Source organism: Nematolebias whitei, chromosome 17 (assembly GCF_014905685.2).
Source record: "Nematolebias whitei isolate Nwh7 chromosome 17, NemWhi1, whole genome shotgun sequence".
NCBI lineage: Eukaryota > Metazoa > Chordata > Actinopteri > Cyprinodontiformes > Rivulidae > Nematolebias > Nematolebias whitei.
Genome location: NC_056514.1, coordinates 4689296 through 4714000, shown reverse-complemented (window position 1 = coordinate 4714000; position 24705 = coordinate 4689296). Strand labels below are relative to the sequence as shown.

Below are 24705 nucleotides of genomic sequence, written 5' to 3'. Positions count from 1 at the left end.
GCTGCTGTTTTTAGTTTAATTTTATTTAATCCACCACGTGGATTGGGTGGAATAGGGTTGGGAACAGCAGGGGGGGAGAGGGGAGACTAGTCGACTTGAACTATAAAAACTTGTGAGATGACATAGAATTGACTAGTCGACTGGTTGATTCAACCCCTATTTTGAATATCTATGATTTTGTCCTTTGGAGAAGAAACATGTTGCTTTACATGGCCCCGAGCACAAGACGGGTGAGTGAAGACCGTATCGTCTAAAATCAGTGTCCCCGTCTGTTTCTGTCGTCTTCAGGGGGACGAGTGTGTCACAGCTTCATCCCTGGAATGCGTAACCACAGTGCACACACCGTGAGTGAAATACAGCCTGAAAATATACTGTGTGTATTAGGGATGCACGATGTTGGATTTTTGGCCCATATCCGATATGTTAAAACTTATTTGGCTGAAAATAACCAATATTTTATATTTGTTCCTTTGTCAGAACATAGCATCTTATTTTGGCTTATTTGCTACAAAAGCTGTGCAACAGCTGTAAGATCTGGTGACGTATAACAGCCATATGATCTGCACAGCACTTTAACTTTTATTAAATGAAAAGTGTTAAATGTTGTTCATTAACATTAATCACCTGTGATGCTGTCTCACCTGTGGAGGCTTGTTGCAGGTTCCTATAGCTGCAGTGTGGATCCTCTGCACTCTGTGCATGAAGGACAGACTCTTCCAGTTCAAAGTTTTGTGTATCCATGGTGCTGTGAGACTGATCATGCTAACGGGGCTAACACCTCGTCCAAATGTCCAAATGGTAAAACTCACCCAAGTGCTATCAGCTGTTAGCTTCCCAGTGACGCCAGAAATGACGGCTTGTAACTCCAGTAAGGTTACGTTGGAAAAATATCTCAGACTGGGGACCATGTAGAGAACGTGGTCCATAAATCTTCAGAATCCAACATCCTCACCAACGAGAAAAGAAACTTCCACACCGCCGACATTTTGAACTTTCCTGTCCGCCGTGAGATCAGGTAGGTGCACGTGACGTCATCGTGTTGTGCTGGTGCTGCAGACGTCCTCGTCACTGGGTTGTTCTAAACAAAAACATCGTCTTTTATATCGGGGAGTTATTTTGATGGAATGCCTGATGTCCGATATTGAAATTTAACGCTAATATCGGCTGATAGATAACTATTACTAATTAGATAGAGAACTTTACTAATTGTCTTTTATGTGAATGTTCCTGTAAAGTGCCCTGAGACAACTTTGTTGTGATTTGACGCTTTATAAATAAACTGAATTGAATTGAATCGATACAATACCATGCCGATAATATCGTGCATCCCTGGTATATGTTTTTCCATTTGATGAAAAAATAAAAGATGGTTTTGATTGTCCACATTTTATGTGAAATTTCTTATTTTGAATTTAATAATAATGATTTTCTTTTTCGTGTCCTGTCTTCTTCAGAATGGACCAGCAGGAAGCAATCTCTCTGTTCTCTCTAGGAACCCTCTGGTAGCCACTCATGAGTTTCGCCAGGCTTGTCATGCCTGTTACAGCCGAATAGGTAGGAAAAGTGAACGTTTAGCTGGCCTTCTGTTTTTAACATTCACAATTTGATGTTGTCCTCTGGATATTCCTGATGTTTCACACGTGGTCAGCAGACCATGTGTGTTTATGTGAAATATCCAGAATAGGGGCACAAAGAGGATTTTTCATATCTTTATAGAGTAGAAGGAGACATCGAAGAGGAATTCTTTAACCCTTGAACAAACTGGATTCCAAAAAAGTTGGGACACTAAACAAATTGTGAATAAAAACTGAATGCAATGATGTGGAGGTGCCAACATCTAATATTTTATTCAGAATAGAACACAAATCACAGATTAAAAGTTTAAACTGAGAGAATGTTTCATTTTAAGGGAAAAATCTGTTGTTTCCAAATTTCATGGTGTCAACAAATCCCAAAAAAGTTGGGACAAGTCCATTTTTCCCACTGTGTGGCATCCCCCCTTCTTCTTACAACACTCAACAGACGTCTGGGGACAGAGGAGACCAGTTTCTCCAGTTTAGAAATAGGAATGCTCTCCCATTCATGTCTAATACAGGCCTCTAACTGTTCAATCGTCTTGGGCCTTCTTTGTCGCACCTTCCTCTTTATGATGCACCAAATGTTCTCTATAGGTGAAAGATCTGGACTGCAGGCTGGCCATGTCAGTACCCGGATCCTTCTCCTACGTAGCCATGATGTTGTGATTGCTGCAGAATGTGGTCTGGCATTATGGTGTTGAAAAATGCAGGGTCTTCCCTGAAAGAGATGACGTCTAGATGGGAGCATATGTTGTTCTAGAACCTGAACATAGTTCTCTGCATTAATGGTGCCTTTCCAGACATGCAAGCTGCCCATGCCACAAGCGCTCATGCAACCCCATACCATCAGTGATGCAGGCTTCTGAACAGAGCGTTGATAACAACTTGGGCTATCCTTGTCCTCTCTGGTCCGGATGACATGGCGTCACAGTGTTCCATAAAGAACTTCAAATCGTGACTTACCTGACCACAGAACAGTCTTCCATTTTGCCACACTCCATTTTAAATGACCCCTGGCCCAGTGCAAACGTCTGAGCTTGTGGAGCTTGCTTAGAAATGGCTTCTTTGCACTGTAGAGTTTCAGCTGGCAACGGCGGATGGCACGGTGGATTGTGTTCACTGACAATGCTTTCTGGAAGTATTCCTGAGCCCATTCTGTTATTTCCTCGACAGTGGCATTCCTGTTTGAGGTGCAGTGACGTTTAAGGGCCCGGAGATCACGAGCATCCAGTAGAGTTTTACGGCCTTGACCCTTACGCACAGCGATTGTTCCAGATTCTCTGAATCTTTTGATGATGTTATGCACGGTTGATGATGATAACTTAAAAGTCTTTGCTATTTTACGCTGGGTAACACCATTCTGGTAATGCTGCACTATCTTTCTGCGCAACACTGGTGGAATTGGTGATCCTCTTACCATCTTGGCTTCTGAGAGACACTGACACTCTGAGAAGCTCTTTTTATACCCAATCATGTTGTCAATTGACCTAATTAGTGTTAATTGGTCTTCCAGCTGTTCGTTATATGCTCAATTTCCTTTTTCCAGCCACTTATTGCTTCTTGTCCCAACTTTTTTGGGATTTGTTGACACTGTGAAATTTTGAATCAAAATATTTTTTCCTTTAAAATGTTACATTTACTCAGAATAAACTTTTGATCTGTCATCTATGTTATATTACGAATAAAATATTGACATTTGCCATCTCCACATCATTGCATTCAGTTTTTATTCACAATTTGTTTAGTGTCCCAACTTTTTTGGAATCCGGTTTGTATAACGACAAACCAGTGGGGAGCGTACAGGTTCAAAACACAGTTCATCTGGTGTTGAATGCTACTGAATAGTAGTGAGTTTTTAAACGGGATTTGAAAACCGAGAGGGAGGGGGCCTGTCTGACAAGTAGAGGTAATTAGGTAACTCGTTCCAAAGTCCTGGTCCTGCTACAGAGAAGGCCCTATCACCTCTGCGCTTAAGACAAGTTCTTGGAACTGTGAGGAGCAACTGGTCCGCTGACCTCAGGGAACGTGGTGTGACATACAGCTGTAGCAGATCAGAGAGATGGGGGGGAGCGAAACTGTTCAGTGATTTGTAGACATACCTGAGTATTTTGAACTGGATTCGAAGGTGAACCGGTAGCCAGTACAGTGAGGCCAAAACTGGTGTAATGTGCTCTCTTTTGCCTGTACTGGTTAAAAATCGGGCTGCTGCATTCTGGACCAGTTGTAGTCGTGCTATGGTGCTTTGACTTATATCTAACAGGAGTGAATTGCAGTAATCAAGCCTAGATGTTATGAATGCATGTATTACTGTCTCCAGGTTATTTTTGGACAATATGGGCTTCAGTTTAGACAGCCGCCTCAGTTGGAAGAAACATGATTTAACAATCATGTTTACATGATTGTTAAGTTTAAGGGAAGGGTCCATTATCACACCCAGATTAGTGATTCTTTGTTTTTCTGACAGGGATAGAGTGGAGAGGTTGATGCAGTGGTTTGTGATCGTGTCGTTGGGAGGAAACAACATGACTTCAGACTTCTTTTCATTGAAACTTAAGAAGTTTAAAGCCATCCAGTCCCTGATGTCAGCCAGGCAGTCGAGCAGAGGTTGAATAGAGCATGTGCCATTGTGTCTTAGGGGGAAGTAAATTTGACAGTCATCAGCCTAGAAGTGAAAGGGTATGTTGTGTTTCCGGAAAATAGCACCAAGTGGCAGCAGGTATAAAGAGAATAGGAGGGGACCCAGGATGGACCCCTGCGGAACCCCCCATTTAAGCTCTGCTGCTGCAGAACTAAAATTTTTGATGGAGACACAAAAGGATCTGTCAGTGAGGTAAGATCTGAACCAATTGAGGCTGATCCTGTGATGCCCACCCACTGCTCCAACCTAGCAATGAGGATCTCATGGTCGATGGTGTCAAAGGCGGCTGTGAGGTCCAATAGGACAAGCAGCACAGAATTACCAGTATCTGTAGATAAGATTTCATTAAAGACGTTCAATAGGGCCGTTTCAGTGCTGTGGAGAGGTTTAAAGCCAGATTGGAATAGCTCTAAGATGGCGTGATCCTCCAGGAATCACTTCAACTGGGACTCAACTATTTTCTCCAGTGGTTTAGAAACAAATGGGAGTTTGGAGACAGGCCGGTAGTTGGATACGACTGAGGGGTCAAGGTTTGGTTTTTTTCAGGAGAGGCTGGACAGCAGCATGCTTAAAGGTTTTTGGCACCACGCCAGTGGATAAACTACTGTTTACTATGGCAAGAATGGACGGACCTAGAGTTGGAAAAACCTCCTTTAGTAGTCAAGGGGGGACCACATCAAAGGGGGAACCAGAAGGTTTCAAGCTGCACATGACCTGCTCTAGAGAAGATAGAGTGATGGGTTCAAAATGGTCAAAAGGAGCTACAGATTGAGGTGGGATGGATGGGTCATGAGTTGGAGGGGAAATGAGAGCCCTGGTGGTCGCAATTTTTTCCAAAAAGAAATGTAAGACGTTCTCGCACAGCTCAGTCGGGGCTTCCAAAGGTGATGGTTCAGTGAGGTGGAGAACAGAGTTTAGGGTGGAGAAGAGGACACGTGTGTTGCGAGAGTTTGAGGTAATTATATCAAAAAAGAATTTGGATTTAGCAGCTTTCACTGCTTTCTGATAACGGCGCCAACTCTCTTTAAGTATTTGGAAAGAGACCTGCAGCCTGTCTTTCCTCCACTTTCTTTCCGCCCTCCTTCATTGCTGCCTAACGGCCTTGGTGACGTCACTCAGCCAAGGTTCTGCTCTGAGTTTTGATTTTTTTGGTTTTAACAGGTGCAACATGATCCAGAGTCTTTAAGCAGACAGAGTTGAACTGGGATGTCAGTTCCTCAGTGGTGGAGAGAAACACCGGGGGCTGAATTATCATTTCAGAGTTATAAACATCTGTGAAACGTGTGGCAGTGAAATGGTTAATGGCCCGGCTACTACGTGCAGGAACGCACGGCTTAGGAATTAGATGGGGGAGGGTGAACTCAAACTGGACTGGAATGTGGTCTGAAAAAACATTATCACCAATAATAAGATTACTAACAGTCACATCACGTTTTAAAACAAGGTCCAGTGTATGTCCGCGCTCTTGGGTGGGACCGTTTACATGCTGAGTTAAATTAAATGAGTCCAATAAAGCTAAAAAGTCCTTAACCAAGGGCTTCTCAGGACAGCACACATGCAAATTAAAGTCCCCAATAATGAAAACATGCTCATATTTTGGTGTGATTTCAGCCAAGATGTCAGAAAACTCATTTATGAAATCCTTAGATCGAGGTGGGCGGTAGACGAGTGCAAATAAAGTCTGAGGTGAATGTCCGAGTTCAAAAACGCTCAGCTCAAAACTGGCGCGGGAAACTGGGATGGGCAGTTGTTTACAGTCAAAAGTTGATTTGAATATTGTTAATAATCCACCACCGCGCCGGCCTGATGGCCGCGGTGCGTTAAAATACAGACAGTTCGGTGGCAATAATTCCGTCAAGGCGCTGGACTCAACCGGAGACATCCAAGTCTCTGTGATACAGAGAAAGTCCAGATCATGCTCTTGAAAGTAGTCCCTGAGGATAAAAGTTTTGTTGGTAACAGATCTTGCGTTGACCAAACACATCCGGATACTGTTCAACGTGAACCCAGCAGCGGTGGAGGGAGCACGCGCCAGTGGCTGCAGGTTTTCAATAACAGCCTCTCCGGGTCGGTCCACGCGTCGCACCGGCCGACAACTCCCGTTGTTTACCTGGTCCAGGCTCGCGGGAAGCTGGCGATGGAAACCATGACCACCAGCTGAAGAGGAAGATGCAGCGCGCAGAGCTTTAAGCTTTACCAGCACGTTTTCCCCGGTGTCTGAAGTGATGTCTCTGGGCAGGGAGGTGAGGAGCGCAGCGGAGATAAACAGGCACGTTTGCCAGCAGTGGGGGGTGGGGGGGGTGGGGGGGGGTGTTTCCAGCGGTACGCTTCTAATGATCCTGAACTCCTTGTTGCCTCTGATGTGTGTCCCATCGATGTATGAATGTGATAAAGCTCTGATTAGTTTCTAGATTATGTTGTAAAGAGCTTTGAGTATCTTGAAATAAGATAGAAAGGTGCTATATAAGTACAGTCCATTTACCATTTACCTTCTTTATTCTACAGGAATGTTTTGACAGTAAGCCTCGCATCATCAGCAAACGCAGCAAAGAAAATTTAGCTGTCTGCTCCAACCTCACCGCACGGCACCCATTTGATGATAACAAGTGAGTGCAGGAAAGTCTCTGCGTGTATAAAACCATCATTTTGGTGTGGTAAATTGAGTACTATCTGAAATGTTATGCCATTTTTAAGCTGCCAGTCTGGCAAAAGACAAGCAGCCTTTATTATAAAGTTAGATGGAAAAAAAATCTATAAAACTTTAGCACAAAATGTTCCAGTATTTGAAGACGACTAACAAGCATTTCACATACAGTGGTGCTTGAAAGTTTGTGAAGTCTTTATATGAACACATGCATCAAGTTGGAAATGCGTCTGCCTCAGAAGTGCGGCGCCAGCAGATCTGCACCACCACCACGTTCAGTGACAGCAGCAGCTGCACACACTCAGTCACTCCTCTTTGGTTTGATACATCTGAATTGTCTTTTGTTGCATTATTCACTTTTCACTTTTTGTCTCCACACCAACTTTCACTATAAAAGCTGCACACTTTCATACATGAGGCTCCTGAACTCTTGCTTTAACACGAACTCTTGTCTGTAGGTGCCTAGTCCATGTGGTGAGGTCAGCTAATGTGCGTTACAGTAAGGTACGACCCCTGCACCCCCTCTGCCAGTTTGACATTTGTCGTCATGAAGTTCGCTATGGCTGCCAGCGTGAGGACAGCTGCTCCTTTGCTCACTCGGTCATAGAGCTCAAATGTTGGGTTCTGCAGCAGGATACTGGTACGTACATCACCACCACAGCTAGATTTCTCACTCACTGCCATGAAAGGTGTTCAGCAAGTGTGTGAGTGTGTGTGTTGTCTGTTTTTGTTTTTTGTTTTCCAGTAGGTCATGACCCAGAGGAAAAAATGTCTATTCAGCCAGTGTTACAGATTCAGATCTAAAGTTTGATGTGGTAGTAGAGTCATTCACAACACAAAGGTCTTGTGCTAAATAGGAGTGCATCAATAAATAAATTTCCTTAATTTGGGGAAATTGTCTGATACTTGCATGAGAAACCAATTTTATTTTAGTTTTAACAACAGCTTTCTTAACTTCATTTATATTTCAGAAACACGACCTCATGGCCAGTTAAAACAAGTTTGTATTGTTTCTAGGATGTTGTTCAAGGGAATGTTTTTTAATAAAATAAGATGGAGAATGGACGGTGCATTGTGACTTTATAACACCTGACAGTGTCGCTTATAAAACAAAATCTGAATCGGCAGGTCAGACTTTTTAGAAATCGTGATCGGCCAGAAAACTAATCAGTGCACCTCTAGTGCTAAATGGTTACGGCAAGACCTTGCAATATTTCTTTGTTATTTTCAGGAGTTTACCAGAATGGCTGTAACTCCATCATTTCTCAGTACAAGATGATTTAACCAAAACTCTGCCATTAAATGCCAGGGGTCTGCAACCTGCAACTGTGGGGCCACAAGCTGCTCTTTGATCCCCCTCCTTTGACCAAAACTAACCTGAAATGTAATCACTTGACACACATTTATGCCATTTCACTTCAAAGTGGGACGCCTAATGAATTGTTCCTGAAATACAAGGACTCGTCTAGGACTGCAAAGTTCAGTGTTTTAATTCTTATCAAAATTTGTATAAGCAGTAATATTTATTTTTGTTCCTTACATGACTATGGTCTTTACTTTTGTCCTAAAGTGTTAAAAAAAAAAGTCAGATGTTAAAATTCATTTTTTATTACTGGCTGGGGGGAAAAAAAACCTTTAACAAACTAGCAGTGGCCCATGGGCCACCAGTTGATAACCACAGTTGTAGCTGTAGTTGGACACATTTTATTTAGTGAGCAAAGGGGCAGAAATGACTCAAGGTTGCAGACCCCCTGCACTAGACAATGTGCATTCAGTTCATTTATGTAGCACCAAATCACAACAAAGTTGTCTCAGGGACTTTACAGGAACATTCACATAAAAGACAATTAGTAAAGTTCTCTATCTAAGGAATCCAGCAGACAAGTTGAATCTTGGCTTTGTTGCAGTCTCCCATCCTGAGCAAGCACAGTGGAGACAGTGGAAAGAAAAACTCCCTTTAACAGGAAGAAACCTCCAGCAGAACCAGCTCAGGACAAGAGACCATCTGCTCTGACCGGCTGGTTGAGAGGACAGGGAGGAGAAGTCCAGATGTTGGTGCAGGTTAGGGCTTTAACAGACTTACTCGAGTAATCTACACATCGATTCCTAGGACACCTATCAAGGTTTTTAATTTCATGTCGTGTATTCGTGGTGACATCATTACGCCACAGTTACGTCATCGTGTCACGTGATCTGCACCGGGCGCGGGTTACAAAATGGATCCCTCCGAGCAGACGGATGGAGCAGAGCAGGTCCAGTCTTGACAAACAGGTAGAGCTGCATCAGTAGTGTGGAAATATTTCACTAAAGATGAATCTTCTGGTTCAACTACCGTAAGGAAACAGAACATGAATCAACTTCCTGACTGTTTGGAGCTCGTTGCGAACCGGTGTTGCACCATATTCTGTGACCACCGTATATTGTGACCGTAGGGGGCGGTGTTGCATGCACTGTTGCAGGTCACAGAATATGGTGCAACACCGGGTCCAATCGACCAAACCAGAACCAGCTTCCTCTGACCTTGTTTCACAAATTAAAAGCAAAATATATTAATCTCTAAACCTATAAAAAAATCTATAAACATATTAATCTCTAAAACTAAACCTATTGAGCACCACAGCTGGTGGTGGTGCGGGGCGGTCCCCCCCCCCCCCCCCCAAACACTGCTTTTAGTTTCATTTTTGACGTGCTGCATGTTTCTTCACGTTTGCAGCTTAATAATAAAAACTAATAGTTTAGTTTTTCCTGTGACTTATTTGCAGTATGATAAATGGGAGGAGCATAATATACACTCCCAATGTTTTGTTGGTCTTTGTTTTGTAAATGATGACCTTTTTTGCAGTTTTATTTATTTATTTATTTTTGTATCTAGATCCTATGATGTCATCAAGTACTCGAGTTCTACTCGAGTTTTATTATGTTAAAAATTATGTAGTTGTTCAACCCCTAGAGCAGGTGTACCTGAAAGACAAAACACATGTCAAGGATAGAAAAAAAATGACCAATACAAAACATCCCTTAAAAATGTCAGGTATTTCATTTTGTTATATTTTTAAAAATCCAATAAAAACTTATTTCTTTCAGGAATTACCCATGAAGAAATGGTGCAGGAATCCAAAAGGCACTGGCAAAGGCTAGAGCAGAATGCACAAAAGCAGCAAAAGGTAAGGCTGTGATGGATCCTTCAGGAATCTAACAAAGTTAAATCTGGTCCTCTGGACATTAAAAAAACAAAACAACAAAAAAGTGTAGAAACGTTTCGTCTCTCATCCGAGAGACTTCCTCAGTCTGAGGTGCTGTATTCAGCTCAGTCTCTTAAATAACACCTTCTCAGAGTGGATCAACCAGTTTTGTTGCTGACAACCAGAACCAGCTGATCACATGCTCAAGAAGGACCATCAGCCTAACAATGGATCATTAGCACCTGATGGCTGTTTACTGTTCACAGAGGGCTGTTATTGCTAGTATCACTCAACCCCCTGAGACCCCCTGGGATATCTGAGAGGATTAATGATGAACCTGGAGCCAAAAAGCAATTTATGGAAAAAGTAAAATAGATTTAAAGGTTCTATAACATAACTCCTCGTATCCTGATGCATGCTCAATGATCCAGGTAGAAAAATTTAAAAAAGTTAAATCTGGTCCTCTGGATGGGTTCAAAAATAAACTAGAAACATTTTGTCTTTCGTCCGAAAGACTTCTTCAGTCAGACTTCTTCAATGAAGAAGTCTGACTGAAGAAGTCTTTGTGGCTACTAGCACTGAACAATCAATTGCATTTGCAATAACATCCATCCATCCATTTTCTTTATCCGCTTATTCCACTTTGGGTCACGGGGGTCGCTGGTGCCCATGTCCAGCAATCACTGTGCGAGGGGCGGGGGACACCCTGGACATGTCTCCAGTCCATCACAGGGACACACAGAGACAAACGAGACAAACAACCATTCACTCTCTCACTCACACCTAGGGACAATTTTAGAGTTACCAATCAGTCTAACATGCATGTTTTTGGTCTGTGGGAGGAAACCGGAGTACCCGGAGAAAACCCACGCATGCACGGAGAGAACATGCAAACTCCACCCAGAAAGGCCCCTGGACCGGGGTTTGAACCAGGGACCTGCTCGCTGAGAGGCAGCAGCTCTACCAGTTGCGCCACCGTGCTGCCCTGTTATTGCCATTTGCAATAATGTCCCTAAATGATAAAAGAAGATTTTGTATTTGCAAGGGCTGCAGTTTGCCTGGTCACGTGATCTGGTTTTGTGACTTACGAGTGAGCGGAGCAGAGCAGGGAGCAGAAGTCAACACTGAGCTTTAACTGGTTTCACAACAGGCTCAGGCTCGACAGAAGCTGACACATCTGAAAGTTTGGTACCAAAGAGCGGCAGCACGTCCGTTCTTTGAATCATTTGGCTATAAACAAGAAGACGCTGAAAACAACATGTATTGTGCAGAACCTGCCGTGCTGCTGTTGCTACTTCTCCAGGTAACACCACAAATCTTTATGAACACTTACAAAAACACCACAAAGTCATTTTTGAGAGTTGCGTGTCTAGAACGCCAACAACCAGTGCTTCACCTTCAAGTAAGCAAAGTATCGTCCGACAGGATCGCTGACGAACTGTTCCAAGGTGTTACTCCGTATGAACATGGTTCAAAACGGCACGTGGAAATAACTCGAGCACTGACGGAGTTCACAGTGAAGGCACGATGCCCATTAATACAGTGAGCAGGCCCGGCTTCACAGCTTTGGTAAACACAGTGGATAAGTGGTACAGAATGGCCTCGTGCACACATTTGAGCCACGTTTCTGTCCCGCAGCTTTACAAAAAATGTAGAAACAGAGTTGCAGCGGAGCTGAAAACAGTGGAGTTCAATGAAACTGAAGCAGATTGATTTATTATCGCTTGTGTTGTTTGAACAATACATGAGAAGAAAAATAATCACATATTCAATCGCAATATTAAGTTCAAAAATCACAATTAGAATATTTTCCAAACTCGTTCAGCACTAGTTGTACATCTGGGTGTAAAAAAAGGACATTATCAAAAATTGGGTCGTCACATGAAAATCCAAGATGGCCACCACCATATATGTCACCTTGATCATTGCAGGAAGCTACGGTGCACCTCTTGGTTATTATTTTGCTGAAGGCCTCCATTGGCCCTCTTGGCTTTGCCATTGTGCCTGGTGATGGATAAAATTGTTCCCTTCGCTCACCATGATCCGTCACTTTGCTCTGCAAACTACAAACGTTCATTATACAGAGCGCTCAGAGATGGGGGGACATCAGCGTTCCATTCATTTATGTAATGCCAAAGAAAAACAGAAGTCCTCTCAGAGCACTGTACAATAACATTCACATTATTAAATGCCAGTTAGTGAAAGTGATCCATCTTGTTTTTTCTCACTCTCTTTCAGCCACTTCACATACCCCACCTGAGCAACAGCATGCCGTCTGGGGGGTTCGGGGGAATGGGTTGTGGGCTTAGTGGAGTTGGTGGGGACAGCATAGGAGCAGGTGGGGTGAGTCCAGTAGGAGGATTAGTCTCAGGTGCAGTAAGGGGGCGCCCCCTCAACTTAAAAATGAAGTTTGTGTGTGGTCAGTGCTGGAGAGAAGGTCAGGTCAACGAGCCAGATAAGAACCTGAAGTACTGCACCTCCAAAGCACGGCACAGGTAAGACTCGGCTTTCTGCCTTTTGTTGTCCTCATTACACACCAGTATATTGTTCAAGGCTCATTGCTCACTGTGTAGCGTTTTCATTATTATTTGATTTTCTTTGTTCAGCTGGACAAAGGAGCGCAGGGTCTTGCTAGTGAAATCGTTTGAAAAGAAGAAATGGGTTGTTGTTCGGCCTCTTCCCTTCTCTCGCTCCTATCCACAGCAGTACGACGTGAGTCCTTCCAGATGTTTGTTCACATCTGTAGAAGCACGTTTATACTGTTTGATTGATTAGTAGAGCACTCATGTACCAATGCAGTTGTGGAATTAAATCCAGATGTGTTGGTCTTTGTACCAATAAAATTATTTCATTTATAATTGAACTTGTTTTGTTCCTACAGGAATCCACAATAAAAAGCTAGAAATGTATAAAAAAAGATTTTTTTGTTTGGAAAACATCCCCTGTATTAACTTCAACTCTTCTTCTGGTTACACTTGCTGCTCTTAGGTATTATGTTTTTTAGCACCAGTTTCTGGAACAAACATGGAAAATGTGCTTTACTTGGTTATTTTTATTTAATTTATTTTTTACTTTGACCTTTATTTATACAGGTAGTCTCACTGAGTCACCAGGAGTCATTTTCAAGAGAGACCTGTTTGGGAGCAGATGGTGGGGGTTCAGGGTCTTGCTCAAGGGCCCAGGGTGGGGCAAATGAGGGTGGAGGCAGGTGTGGATGTTTCACCTTTCCCACATTTTGATGATGTTGGTCCAGGGAGTCAAACTGGCAACCTTCCGATCACAGGCCCACCTTCTCTAACCTCTGCACCACCACTCTCCATGTTCTGTCGACTAATAAGTAAAAAGGTTGACTTGTGTTTTGTTATTTAGATTTGTGGTGCAACACTCGTGGTTATGGCTATCGCCTTGGGGCGAGGTGGTTGACGGTTTGCCACCCACCTCGAGATCCTTTCTGTGTGGAGTTTACATGTTCTCTCCAAACATGCCGGGCTTTTCTCCAGGTACCTAATTTTCCTCCCACAGACCAACAACATGCGTGTTGTTGGTGAGTTTTGTCCCTGTGATGGACTCACCGGGGTGCACCTGCCTGTTGCGCAGTGACCACTGGAGATAGACACCAGCCACCCTGTGACTGCACAGAAACGTGGACAAAAGAAAATGGATGAATGGAAACATGTTTTGCTGAATTATAGTGTTGAACTAAACTGCTGCCTCATGAGTTTTTAAATTTGGCACTGTGCCTTTTTTAATCTTTGTTGTCTTAGTGGGGTCACAGAGGCCATAACAAGACTGTCCTCTCCCTGTCTACTTCCACCAGCTCTTTTGGGGACCTAAGGTGTACCCATACCCTCTGTGAGATATGCAGTGGTGATGGAAAGTTTGTGAACCCTTTAAAATGTTCTATATTTCTGTAGTTTCCTCAAATGAACCTGGGGTGGCCCAAGGTGACTCTGTGATGGCCTTGGTCACCACTGGCCACCCCCTGGCTCTGCCATTGCACCTGGTGGTGGATAAAATTGCTCCCTTCATTTGCCAGGATCCATCACTTTGCTTCGGACAGCCAGAAGAAAAATAAATAAATGTGTTGTTGAACACGGTGCCACTCCAACCTGTTTAAATGTCACCTCAACATCATGGAGGTTTACTGACGTTCCCCGTTCCATTCCTGTCAGTAAACATTTCAAAAGCTCCAATCACTGTTCCAACCCCTCGGAGACAGGGACATCATGGCTTGTTTTATTTTATCTTTTCATTTTTCTTGTTTGTTTTTACATGATTTTGTTTTTGTTCTTTTATTTTCAGTTTGAATTGAAGCATTCATGAGTTCCTTGTTTCAAACAGGAAGCTGGATAATTTAAACAGACATCCAAGAGAGAAATACTTTGTAACTTATCATGTTTTGTGAACCATTATTCATAAAGTAATACTGTTTATGTCTCAACCAGATGTGTGTGCATGTGATGAAGCAGAAGAAATGCCATTATATTGGGAACTGCTCGTTCGCCCACAGTCTGGAGGAAAGGGACGTCTGGACGTACATGAAGAACAACAACTGTGAGTTCTTAGTTCTTCCAAATAAGACTGGGCATGCAAAAATCCGCTGTGGGGTCTGAGCAATAGAGCCTGATATGTGACGTATAGAAAGTAGCTCTGTGGTGTCAGTACTGATTGATGAACTCCTGAAGTTAGAAAAGCACATTCAGTACATGGATAATCTTCCACGTCCACAGTATCAAGTGCCATCAAGATGATCAAGTTTATTAAAAGTGTATGTATTCCAAAACTGAGTGGTCCAGAAGTTCCCAGCCCTGGGGCTTCATGTACCAAAGAGCTTCGTACGGAACGTTGGCGAAAGAAACGAATTGGAAAAGTGCGTGCAACGAAATCTTCAGCTGCATCAAACTGTGTGCTCCCATGATTCTGTGCTCCATTCCTGCATACATCCCAACAAACATGAACCGAGTGCACGAGACAACTTCCCCGACACGCGTCCATTTACACCTGCACATGTAATCCAAAGGTTCGATGTCAGACATGAAGGTGGGAAGACACTGAAGGACGGCTGTCCCCCAGTCAGTGATGTTGGACACCACTTCCTGTGCATAAACTACTGTTGTTGTAAAAACAATAGAAAGAATCGTGATGGGGTGTGGGGATCTGCCGGCGGTGCACTTCTAAGACTGAGGCATTTTTAACTTTACTCGTGTGTGTAATACTGTAAACTAGAGTTGCATTCGGGCCTAAAATATCTGACCCGCCCCAGCCCCACCCGGGACATTTAATTAATCTTTGACTTCTTATAGTTATTAACGGTCAGTGGACGCACATGGCTGAATAAAAGGAGCAGGTGATTGGAGCTGAGGGGGTGTTTGTCCTTCAGTGGCCGTCAGAGAGCATTAAATCTCTGCTTCTGCTGCATTCTGCATTATTCAGACACGGACCCTGCTCTGGCATGTCTGCTTTGGGATCTCACCTGTTTGGGTCGTCAGCCGCGTGCATCCGCTGAGTGCTGCGGTTGAATGAACGTCCATTTGGGCGAAGGATCGCAGCCTGTCAGTACAGTCCCATCTGAAGCTTCACTGAACTTTTTTACTTCTTTCAAGGCCGATCAGCGCACGGTTAAATGGCTGCGTGCGGCTGGTGAAGGTATGGCAAGCCATGTTTCCATATAATTGAATCGACAGCTACGCGTGTCTGTTGACGCAATCAAAAGCCCGACGCTGGCCCGGCCCTAATGCGGGTCGGGCCAGGCCTAGCTCCGGGCTCGAGTTATAAATGACAGCTCTAGTGTAAACACTTGAAGGCTTGGAGAATTCATGCCAGATTATTAAACAAGTGATGTCAACCACCAGTGGCTGAGCGTCGTCTTCCTCTGCTGTAAGGAGCTCCAGCGTGGTGAGGACTGGAGCTGGCGCAGGCAGTGCACAGCAAGTTTACATTGAAGGCAGATGTAGTGCTGTTAATTGCACACGATATAATTTATGTGTTGCAGTGTTTCATATTTACCATGCAGGAGAAAAGCAACGTGTGTGTTATGCAGGGCGTAAAAAACTGTCATGTTTTTTCCATTTTGAAAGCATGCACCCGTCCTGTCCTGACTCCCTCCCTCCGCGTACGGTTTGTAAGCTTGTGAAGATGTTGACTATCCTGAACCACCTCTTAGTGAATTTATCCTTTTCACAACCACTCTCTCACATGTCCAGTATTTATTACAGTTTGTTGCCGTTGTGAAAAAACATGTTTCACCATTTGTGATTTCTTTCTTCAGCCGTTGAAACCTTTTTGATGCTTTCCCGTTCCATTTGTGTGTAGTGAGAGACATGCAGCAGATGTATGAACTGTGGCTGCAGCTCACCAATCAGAACAGACGAACAGAAAACCTGGCTGTGACGCCGCCGCCAGACGACAAGCAAGTCACGATAACAGCAGATTACACCGACGGCTTGGTACGTGGTGCTGGGGGGTTCTCTGCGGCTGATTGTGAATGTTTACGAAGCATTCACAATATGTGATCCATTTTTCTTCCATATGTTTTTCAGCATCTTTCTCATCCCACAGTTTTCAGCTATTTCAGCAAATTATAAATCAAAACGTTCAGCTCTTTCAGCACAATCCTGCTATGACTTTTGGTATTGGTGCAACTTTAGCTTTTTGAAATATTTAGCCTTTTCTGACGTTTTTTCCTGATTAACAAATGAAATGAGCTCATTTTCCGTCCTTCACATCTTCAGATCTGTTACAACCTTTTACTGCTCCTTTCACATTTTGTTCTGCTTCCTTCTGCAAATATAAACTTATTTTCAGCTACTTTCAGCTGTTTTTTTTCCAGCTGTTTTGTTCTCCTTTCAGATTCTTTCAGCTAACTACAACATTTTTGTGCTTCTTTTAACTTCTTTCTGCTAATTTCAGCTTATTTCTACAAGTTTAAGCTTTTTTTCTGCCTTTTATTTTCCATTTCATCTTCTATTTAGCCATTTTTATTCTAATTTAAGCATTTTCAGCTAGTTCTACGTTTTATGCACTCATTTCAACTGTTCTCAGTCTAATTCAGCAGAGATGTGCTCTCTCCACTTCCTTCTTGTACCAGTAATTTAAATGTAATTTCTTTTCAGCTGTTTTTTTCCTCCTCGTTTCAGCTTTTTCCAGATAATTTCCACTTTTTTGTGCTAGTTTCTGCTTCTTTCAGCAAACTTGTTATTTCTGCTTTCTTCTGCTAATTTAAGCTTGTTCTAACTTTTCAGCTACCTTTTTTAGCATTTGTAGCTAATTTCAGTTGTTTTCAGATAAAGTCAAGTTTTTTTGTGATCATTTCTGCTACTTTGAGGTTCATTAACTTTTTGCTAATTTCAGCTTGTTTTGCTTGTTTCAGCTTTTTCTGCTATTTCAGCTATTTAGCCATTTTATGCTAATTTTTGCCTTTTCAGCTAATTCCACTTTTTTTATAATTTCAGTTTTTCTGCTTCCTTCTGGTAGTTTAAGCTTATTTCTGCCTTTTTGGCTTTTTTTTTTTTTTAGCAAATTTCAGCTTTTTCAGCTAATTTCCTAATTTTTAATATGACTTCTGCTTATTTAATCCTAATTCAGCAAATCTATGTTCTTTCTGCTTCTGTTCATTTAGGCTATTTATTTATTTCAGCTACATTTCAGCTTGTAGCTAATTTCAGCTGTTTTTCAGCAAGTTCTTTCGCAGTAAGCATTCACACTGCGTTTTTGCAGGAAGTATAATTTCCCTGGTTTTCATTCTGTCCCTAAATGTTCAGGTGCTAACTGTGAGCTGTGTTTATTGTTGGTTTGTGAGACGTGCTGTGTCTTGTATCAGGCAGGCCAGCATCTTTCAGACGGCGATGAGCTCTGAGAGTCACTGAGTGATGGACCCGCCTCACCAGCTCCGACCGAACCTCCTTATGATCTTCCACCAGTGAGAAGCAGATGGACATGAAATGCTCCAGCCCATCATTTACACCAAACACACAAGGCCAGAACCAGCTTATCATAACAACAGTTTTCAAAGTCCAATATGAACTTTGGTTTGAACGTTTCTCAGATGCACCTTTAGGTTCTCCTGAAACAGTTTTTTTATTTCCTCTCAGAAATTCCACACAAAACGAGTTTAGCTTTAAAACAATCTGTTTGTATTTTTTAACGTCAACCTTTGACCTTTTATTTCCTGCTGAAAACTCCCCCAGCCACTGGAACGGTTGTTGGGAGCGTGCGCCGGTCGCGGCCCTCACGTAAACATGATGCGTGGCACTTTCACACCAACTAGTGAAACGATTATTGCTCCAAACATGCCAATCTCACAGTGCATCACGATCTTAGAGCCACAAAAACCGAACTATGAAGCCTTGACGAGAGACGTGCGCATCACTAAATTCAACCAGATCCTGGTTTCTGTCCTTCACTGGGATTTTACAGAGATTCATGCGAACACATGGAGTTTAATGGTTTTTTTCTTCCAAGGTGGGGTACACTTCCTTGATATATTTTCTGCCATATTGGTGGAATGTTTTGAATGTAACGCCTGCGTGGGCCTTCTAAACAAGAAAATAAAGAGTTTAAAAGGTTTGTTGTAAAACAAAAAAGACAATTTCCCACAATCCTGTGCAACATTTCATGTCCCGTTCTGTAGTTATTTATTCTGATCAACAGTTTCTGCAGCAGGTGTGAACACAGATGCAGCAACATTCAGGAACACAAGCTTGTATGTGGGCGGCATGGCTGAACAGTGGTTAGAGCTGTCCCCTCACAGCAAGAGAGTCACAGGTTCAACTCCTGACCTGTGGACTTCATATGTTCACCGTGCAGCGTGGGTTTCCTCCCACACACCAAAAACATGCATGTTAGACTGATTGGTAACTCTAAATTGTCTCTAGGTGAGAGAGAGAGAGTGAATGGTTGTTTGTCTCGCTTGTCTCTGTGATGGACTGGAGACCTGTCCAGGTGTCCCCCGCCTCTCACACACTGCTGGACGTGGGCACCAGTGACCCCCACGGCCCGAAAAGGAAGAAGCAGGTCAAGATAATGGATGTATCAAATATGAAAAATATACATATAGTCTACCAAAGTTCATGCTCAATAATCCAGGTGATAATCCAACAATGTTCAGTCAGGTCCTGGGGGGAGTCGACTGGGGAGAGGACGGCCCCCATAAACCATCTTATCACCAGCAAACTGGTTGGTCCACTATTGGAGTGTGCTGTTTGTGGGGAAACAGTTTGTTTGTAGCTCCTGAGACTGAAGAAGTCCTTTGGATGAAGGACAAAACGTGTCAACAAGAAGAAGAGTCCGTGCAGAGGACCTGACTGAACATTGTTGAGCTTATTGAAACAGAGCCCGTCTAAACAGGAGCTTGTACACGCTCAAGAGAGCTCTTTAAATGATTATTTTAAAGGTTAAAAATATGAGTATGTTAACGGCCTGTCCTAATTAACACTAGAAAGAAAAATTAAAAAAAAACAATAAAATGAAACACACTCCGACATGTCAGCTCAGAAGTGTAGGTGGGCGGGGCACGCTAGATTTAATAAACAAAAATCAGCTGTTCCAACTGAAACCAAAGTAATCAGCCCCTCATGCACTCCTTCACAATAATTAATAATTAACACTCAACAAAACGGAATCATCTCACTGACTGCACTTTATGTAGAAAAATAAAGAGTGTGAAATAAGTCAGTTTCACCTAGTTCATACCAGGAAGAGAGATCTGTCAATAATAATAATAATTATAATAATAATAATAATAATAATAATGACAAGTCCGTCGTTACGCTCTCAAAAATATCAAAATACAAACAAATCAGTTTGTTGGGGCCTGTGTGGTTCACCAGTCTTGGTCTTTTAGAACAGAAAGAAAAAGATAAGGACACGTGTCACCGGGTCGAGGTTTCCTTCTCCAGGTCTGGAGCGCTCCTCCAAAAACACTCCAGGAGTCTGCACTGATCCATATCAAGTCCTCTTAACCCTCCAGGCTTGGGTCAAACATCAGCTATGCTGGCCAAACTCTGGAGCTGCACCAGTCTGTATTGGTGCGTCTCTCCACGCTGCTTCACCTGCCACACCCCCTGCTGTCAAACCCCCGGTTCAGGTAAAGCTGTGACCCAGATAATTTTCTCCATGGATACTTTTCAGGATAAAATGCATATAAACAAGACATTCTATTTTGTATAGGCTTCGCCCTTTAAGGCTGTCGCTGATGGGTTTATCCCGATATGCGAAGCATTGCACTGAAAAATTTAGTCCACGCCCACCTGCTGTGTGGGCCCCACCTGGTCCGTATAAATTACGTTAAGAGCGGGAAATCGGCTCCCATTTTTTCTTCAGCAAGCTAATAGCACTGTCAGAAGAAGAAGAAGAAGGAAAGTTGTGTAGATGACCAACTTTTGTTAAGAATGCTTGGCCCGGCACGTCGACCTTCGGTCATCCGGTGAGCTCTCCTCCCCGAGGAGAAGCTGACGAGCAGTCTTGTTTCAAGGTAAGCGCCGAGGAATATTTCTCAGTGACAGGTCGCTACACGCTGGACAACGCCATCTTGTAATTTTCCTCTTATCGCCGACCCTCAAAGCGAATCTAATGGTTCCTCCGGGACAGGCGGCGCTCAGCTGCAGCCCCCCGCTGCTCATTCCCTCCTGGAGAGCGTAGTGTCGGTGGAGGGGGGCTGAGCGAATGCTCACCTTATCCCACCTCGTTTCGCATCGGCTATCACACTGCTCCCGGCCGACGGCGCCCTCTGGGGTTGCCCGGCGTAACCCAGGAGGCGGCTGGCATGAAGGGACCCCTTTTTACGTCCCATGCCTTTCCCGCCAGTTCGGATGGTCCGGCGGGAAGGTTGTTTTTTCTAGGTTCCATTCCAGCTCACCATCTTGATCCATCTGGCCTAGTTTTCCCAACAGGACGTCCTACGGGCGAGGCCACAGCCGGTTTTCCTGGTAGATTGGGGGGCCGGTCTCCACAGTCCGCACCCATCTCCAGAGCAGGGGTTCACCGAGCGGAAATTCCCTTAGTGCCCCCTAGAGCCGAGCCTGATGGAGGCTTCATCGGAGCAAGATGTCCAGGTGGACCAGCGTCCCGTGCCTCTGGTTAGCATAACCCAGATGGTGACACCGCTCTCCAACTGAGCTCACCAGCATGCGTTCCAGACGGCCGCAACGAACAACACATTACACTGTTGGCGTACACGTTCAGAGGTGGGAAGAGACGGGCCCTCTGACCTTCGGCTCGCTCCGCTCTTGCAGCGGCTGTTCGCTAACAACGCTATCGGCCCCTGCAGTACGCACCGTCTACAGGCCAGCTGACGTCATCCCCAACGGTGCGCCTCTTTTGCTGTCTGCCGCCCCGCATCGCAGCCGGAGAACGAGGTCCGAGAGGTTCTCCTGGCTCATCACTCCACCTTCCTCTCAGGAGAGCTGCAGAAGCTTTTGTTGGAGGGCCTTTTCATCAGCGAGAGATCATTTCAAGATGCTCCACGGCTGCACAACGCCTCCCCAGCTCTGCTACGCCAGCCCCTCCAGTCAGACGTCCTCGGCATCCGGAAGTTCAATTTTTCCCGGACTCCGCCAACAGGTGGCCCTCTAGGACAACAAACAGAGCTCAGGGGAAGATAACCAGGTGTCGGTTTGCTGGATGTGTGTAGATGACACGATGTGGAATAAACAATTTTATGATGAAGTGTCTTTTTAGCCAGGCTGTCAGCACGGATGATCTGACAAGCAGCCCCATCACACACACTCATCACGAATGAGCCTTTTAAGGTTGTTTCATTCACTGCCAGCGGTGCCAACACGCGCTCCCGCGGCACGAGCAGCCTTCACCTATAAGGCGCTGCGTTATGAAAGCACACACGCAGCTCTCAGCGCCCGCCGTTCACGTCAACGTTAACGTGAGACCGCGGTACGAGCCCAGTAACGTATCTCGCTCTTGGCAGGTGCGACACGCGTTTTCATCGCTTTGGTGCCAAACACGCGCTCCCGCGGCGTCAACAGTTTCGCAAGCCTCATAGCGGCTCTGCTCCTTCATCCTCGAAGAAGGTTTTCTGAATTAATACTGCAGCTCGTGGAATCATTCAAAAGCTCACGTGATTCGCAGCCAAGAATGAACGCGTTTCTGCAGAACGAGCCCAGTGGTAACCTCGCCCCACCGATGCCGCGCGCTGCTTCCTGACCACACCAGCATCAAACGCGTGCTCCCGCGGCAATCCTCAGGCAATCCTCGCTTAAGGCGTCGCATGAATGAGGGAGCGCAAACACACGACTCTTCAGGGCACGTCGGCTTATACGTGCACCCGGTCCCCGAGTGTTTACACGGAGCAGCTGCACACAACGTGAGCACAACACATGAGCTGCATCCTACAGCTTCAGCAAACGCACAACAATTTGCATGCTCGAGGACGCGCGTTTTTTCTTTCTCCTTCAACGCGCACCAGCTCACATCAGCATGCATGTGATTTCACAGCATAAACGCGTGCCCGCTTGATAACTTTATAACGAGTGGCAATGAGCGCGCGCTCCAGACGGATAGGCGAACCGTTTTCATCCGGGGATTCACGCTGCAGTACAGCTCAAACCTGGTGCGGAGGAACTCGAATGACGTTTTTCTATCATTTCGGGGACATGGGACCTTCCACCCAGAGCTATGGCTCAGACACGGCAGAAATCCTGGGAGCGGCTGTGGACCTGTTGCAACACGAGAGAACGCTGGATGTCAACTATAATTATCATGGAGCCACGGGACGATCCACCGCTGGGTGGACGTGTCTGCTCACAGCCTGTGGTCGTAATGCTTCTTCACCTCCCTCTCTCCCTCTGATATCACGGTTTTCTGAATCGAGCTCAGGAGGAGGGACAGACAGCTCCTCTGTCCCAAGTGCGTGAACGCATCATGGTTCCCAGGCCTATGACACTTGTTATCGGGACGCTCTTGGAAGCTGCCGTGGAGGGAGGACGCTCTCCTCCAGGCGGGAGGAGCGATCAGGAGTTAATCAGAATAGGCCAGCACCTGTGGTCTGGCCAATGTGCGGATCCTTTTGAGGATGGATCTCCCTCAAGATGTAGTGCGTACGATTCAGGATTCACGTGCTGCAACCACCACAGCGCTGTTCACATCAAGTGGTCAGTTTTTCAGCGCTGCTGTACAGAGAAAGGTGTAGAGGCCATTTCGTGTTCACTAGGTGGTGTGCCATCCTTTCTGCAACAGCTGATGGACAGAGATCTGGCGTTCAGCTCGTGTAAAACGTTCACTGCGGCCATCTCTTCCTGTCACAAAATTTTCGAGACAGAACAGCTTTAATCCTCCGCTGATGAAATGTTTTGTAAAAGGTGTACAGATAAGGCGTAGAGGCCACTTCATGTCCACTGGACGACATGCTGTCCTTTTCTGCAGCAGTCGATGAACAGAAATCTGGTGTCCAGCACGATTATCGTATGCTGCAGCCATGTTTTCTTCTTGTCTCAAAGTTGTCGGAGACAGAACAACCTTTAATCATCCTCTGACGGACCATTTTGACTCAGATTGAAATGGCAGCTGTGGACCTGTTTGCGACACGAGAAAACACTCAGTGTCAATTATGGTTTTCTCTGAGCCTGCGAGACGAACCACCGCTGGGGGTGGATGCGTTTGCCCACAGTCCATGGCCCAAAATGCTTCTGTACGCGTTTTTTTTCTCCACCTCCTCTGATTTTACGGTTCCTGAACCGAGTTCAGGAGGAGGGATTGACAGCTCTCCTGGTGGCCCCCGAACGTGTGAGCGCACCATGGTTCCCAGTCCTGCAACGCCTGCTGTCGGGGCGCCCGTGGAAACTGCCGTGGAGGGAGGACGCTCTCCTCCAGGCAGGAGGAGCGACCAGGAGTTACCCAGAAATAGGCCAGCACCTGTGGGTCTGGCTGCTGAACGGATCCGCTTAGAGAGAATGGGTCTCCCACAGGATGTAGTGCACACAATCCAGGATTCACGTGCTGCACCTACCACAGCGCTATACACTTCAAAACGGTCAGCTTTTCAGCGCTGGTGTACAGAGAAAGGTGTAGAGGCCACCTCATGTCCATTAGGTGGCATGCTGTCCTTTCTGCAGCAGCTGATGGACAGAAATCTGGCGTTCAGCACGATTAAAACGTACGCTGCAGCCATCTCTTCCTGCCACGAAGGGTTCGGAGACAGAACAGTTTTTAATCACCCGCTGATGAAGCGGTTTCTAAAAGGTATACAGAGACGCAGGCCTGTTTCACGCCCACTTGCTCCATGGTGGGATTTAACACTGGTCCTGCAGGTCCTGATCAAAGCTCCATTTGAGTCTTTGGATCAGGTTCCACTTAAATTCTTGTCTCTTAAAACAGCCCTGCTGCTGGCTTTAACATCCGCTAAGAGAGTGAGTGATTTATCTGCCCTCTCTGTCGCTCCGTCATGTCTCAGAATTCAGGCTGACGGCAGCTCAGCTGATTTAAGACCAAATGCAGCTTTTATGCCTAAAAACATCACGAGCTCTTTCAAATCAAGAGCGATATCGTTGGAGGGGTCCCGGGTGTTGACGTGTTACATAGCGCGCACAGCTGTAATGTGTCAAACTCAACATTTGTTTGTGCATTATAGAGATGCATCTGCAGGTCGACCGTTATCCACCCAGCGCTTGTCACACTGGCTGTGTGAGGCCATTTCTGAAGCCTACAGAGAATCAG

General features: G+C 44.9%; 1 protein-coding gene across 1 annotated transcript in view; it reads left to right on the top strand.

The window, feature by feature from the left end:
- zc3h7bb (zinc finger CCCH-type containing 7Bb) overlaps positions 1-18607 on the top strand; it is a 36247-nt gene extending 17640 nt beyond the window's left edge. Inside the window, exons 10-19 of the mRNA XM_037691559.1 lie at positions 289-344; positions 1455-1526; positions 6721-6821; positions 7318-7499; positions 9944-10023; positions 12280-12536; positions 12648-12753; positions 14487-14595; positions 16354-16487; positions 17861-18607. Of these exons, the coding sequence (XP_037547487.1) occupies positions 289-344; positions 1455-1526; positions 6721-6821; positions 7318-7499; positions 9944-10023; positions 12280-12536; positions 12648-12753; positions 14487-14595; positions 16354-16487; positions 17861-17896 (1133 nt within the window). The 3' untranslated portion in view covers positions 17897-18607. The remainder of the gene's footprint in view (positions 1-288; positions 345-1454; positions 1527-6720; positions 6822-7317; positions 7500-9943; positions 10024-12279; positions 12537-12647; positions 12754-14486; positions 14596-16353; positions 16488-17860) is intronic.
- Positions 18608-24705: the final 6098 nt, after the last annotated feature.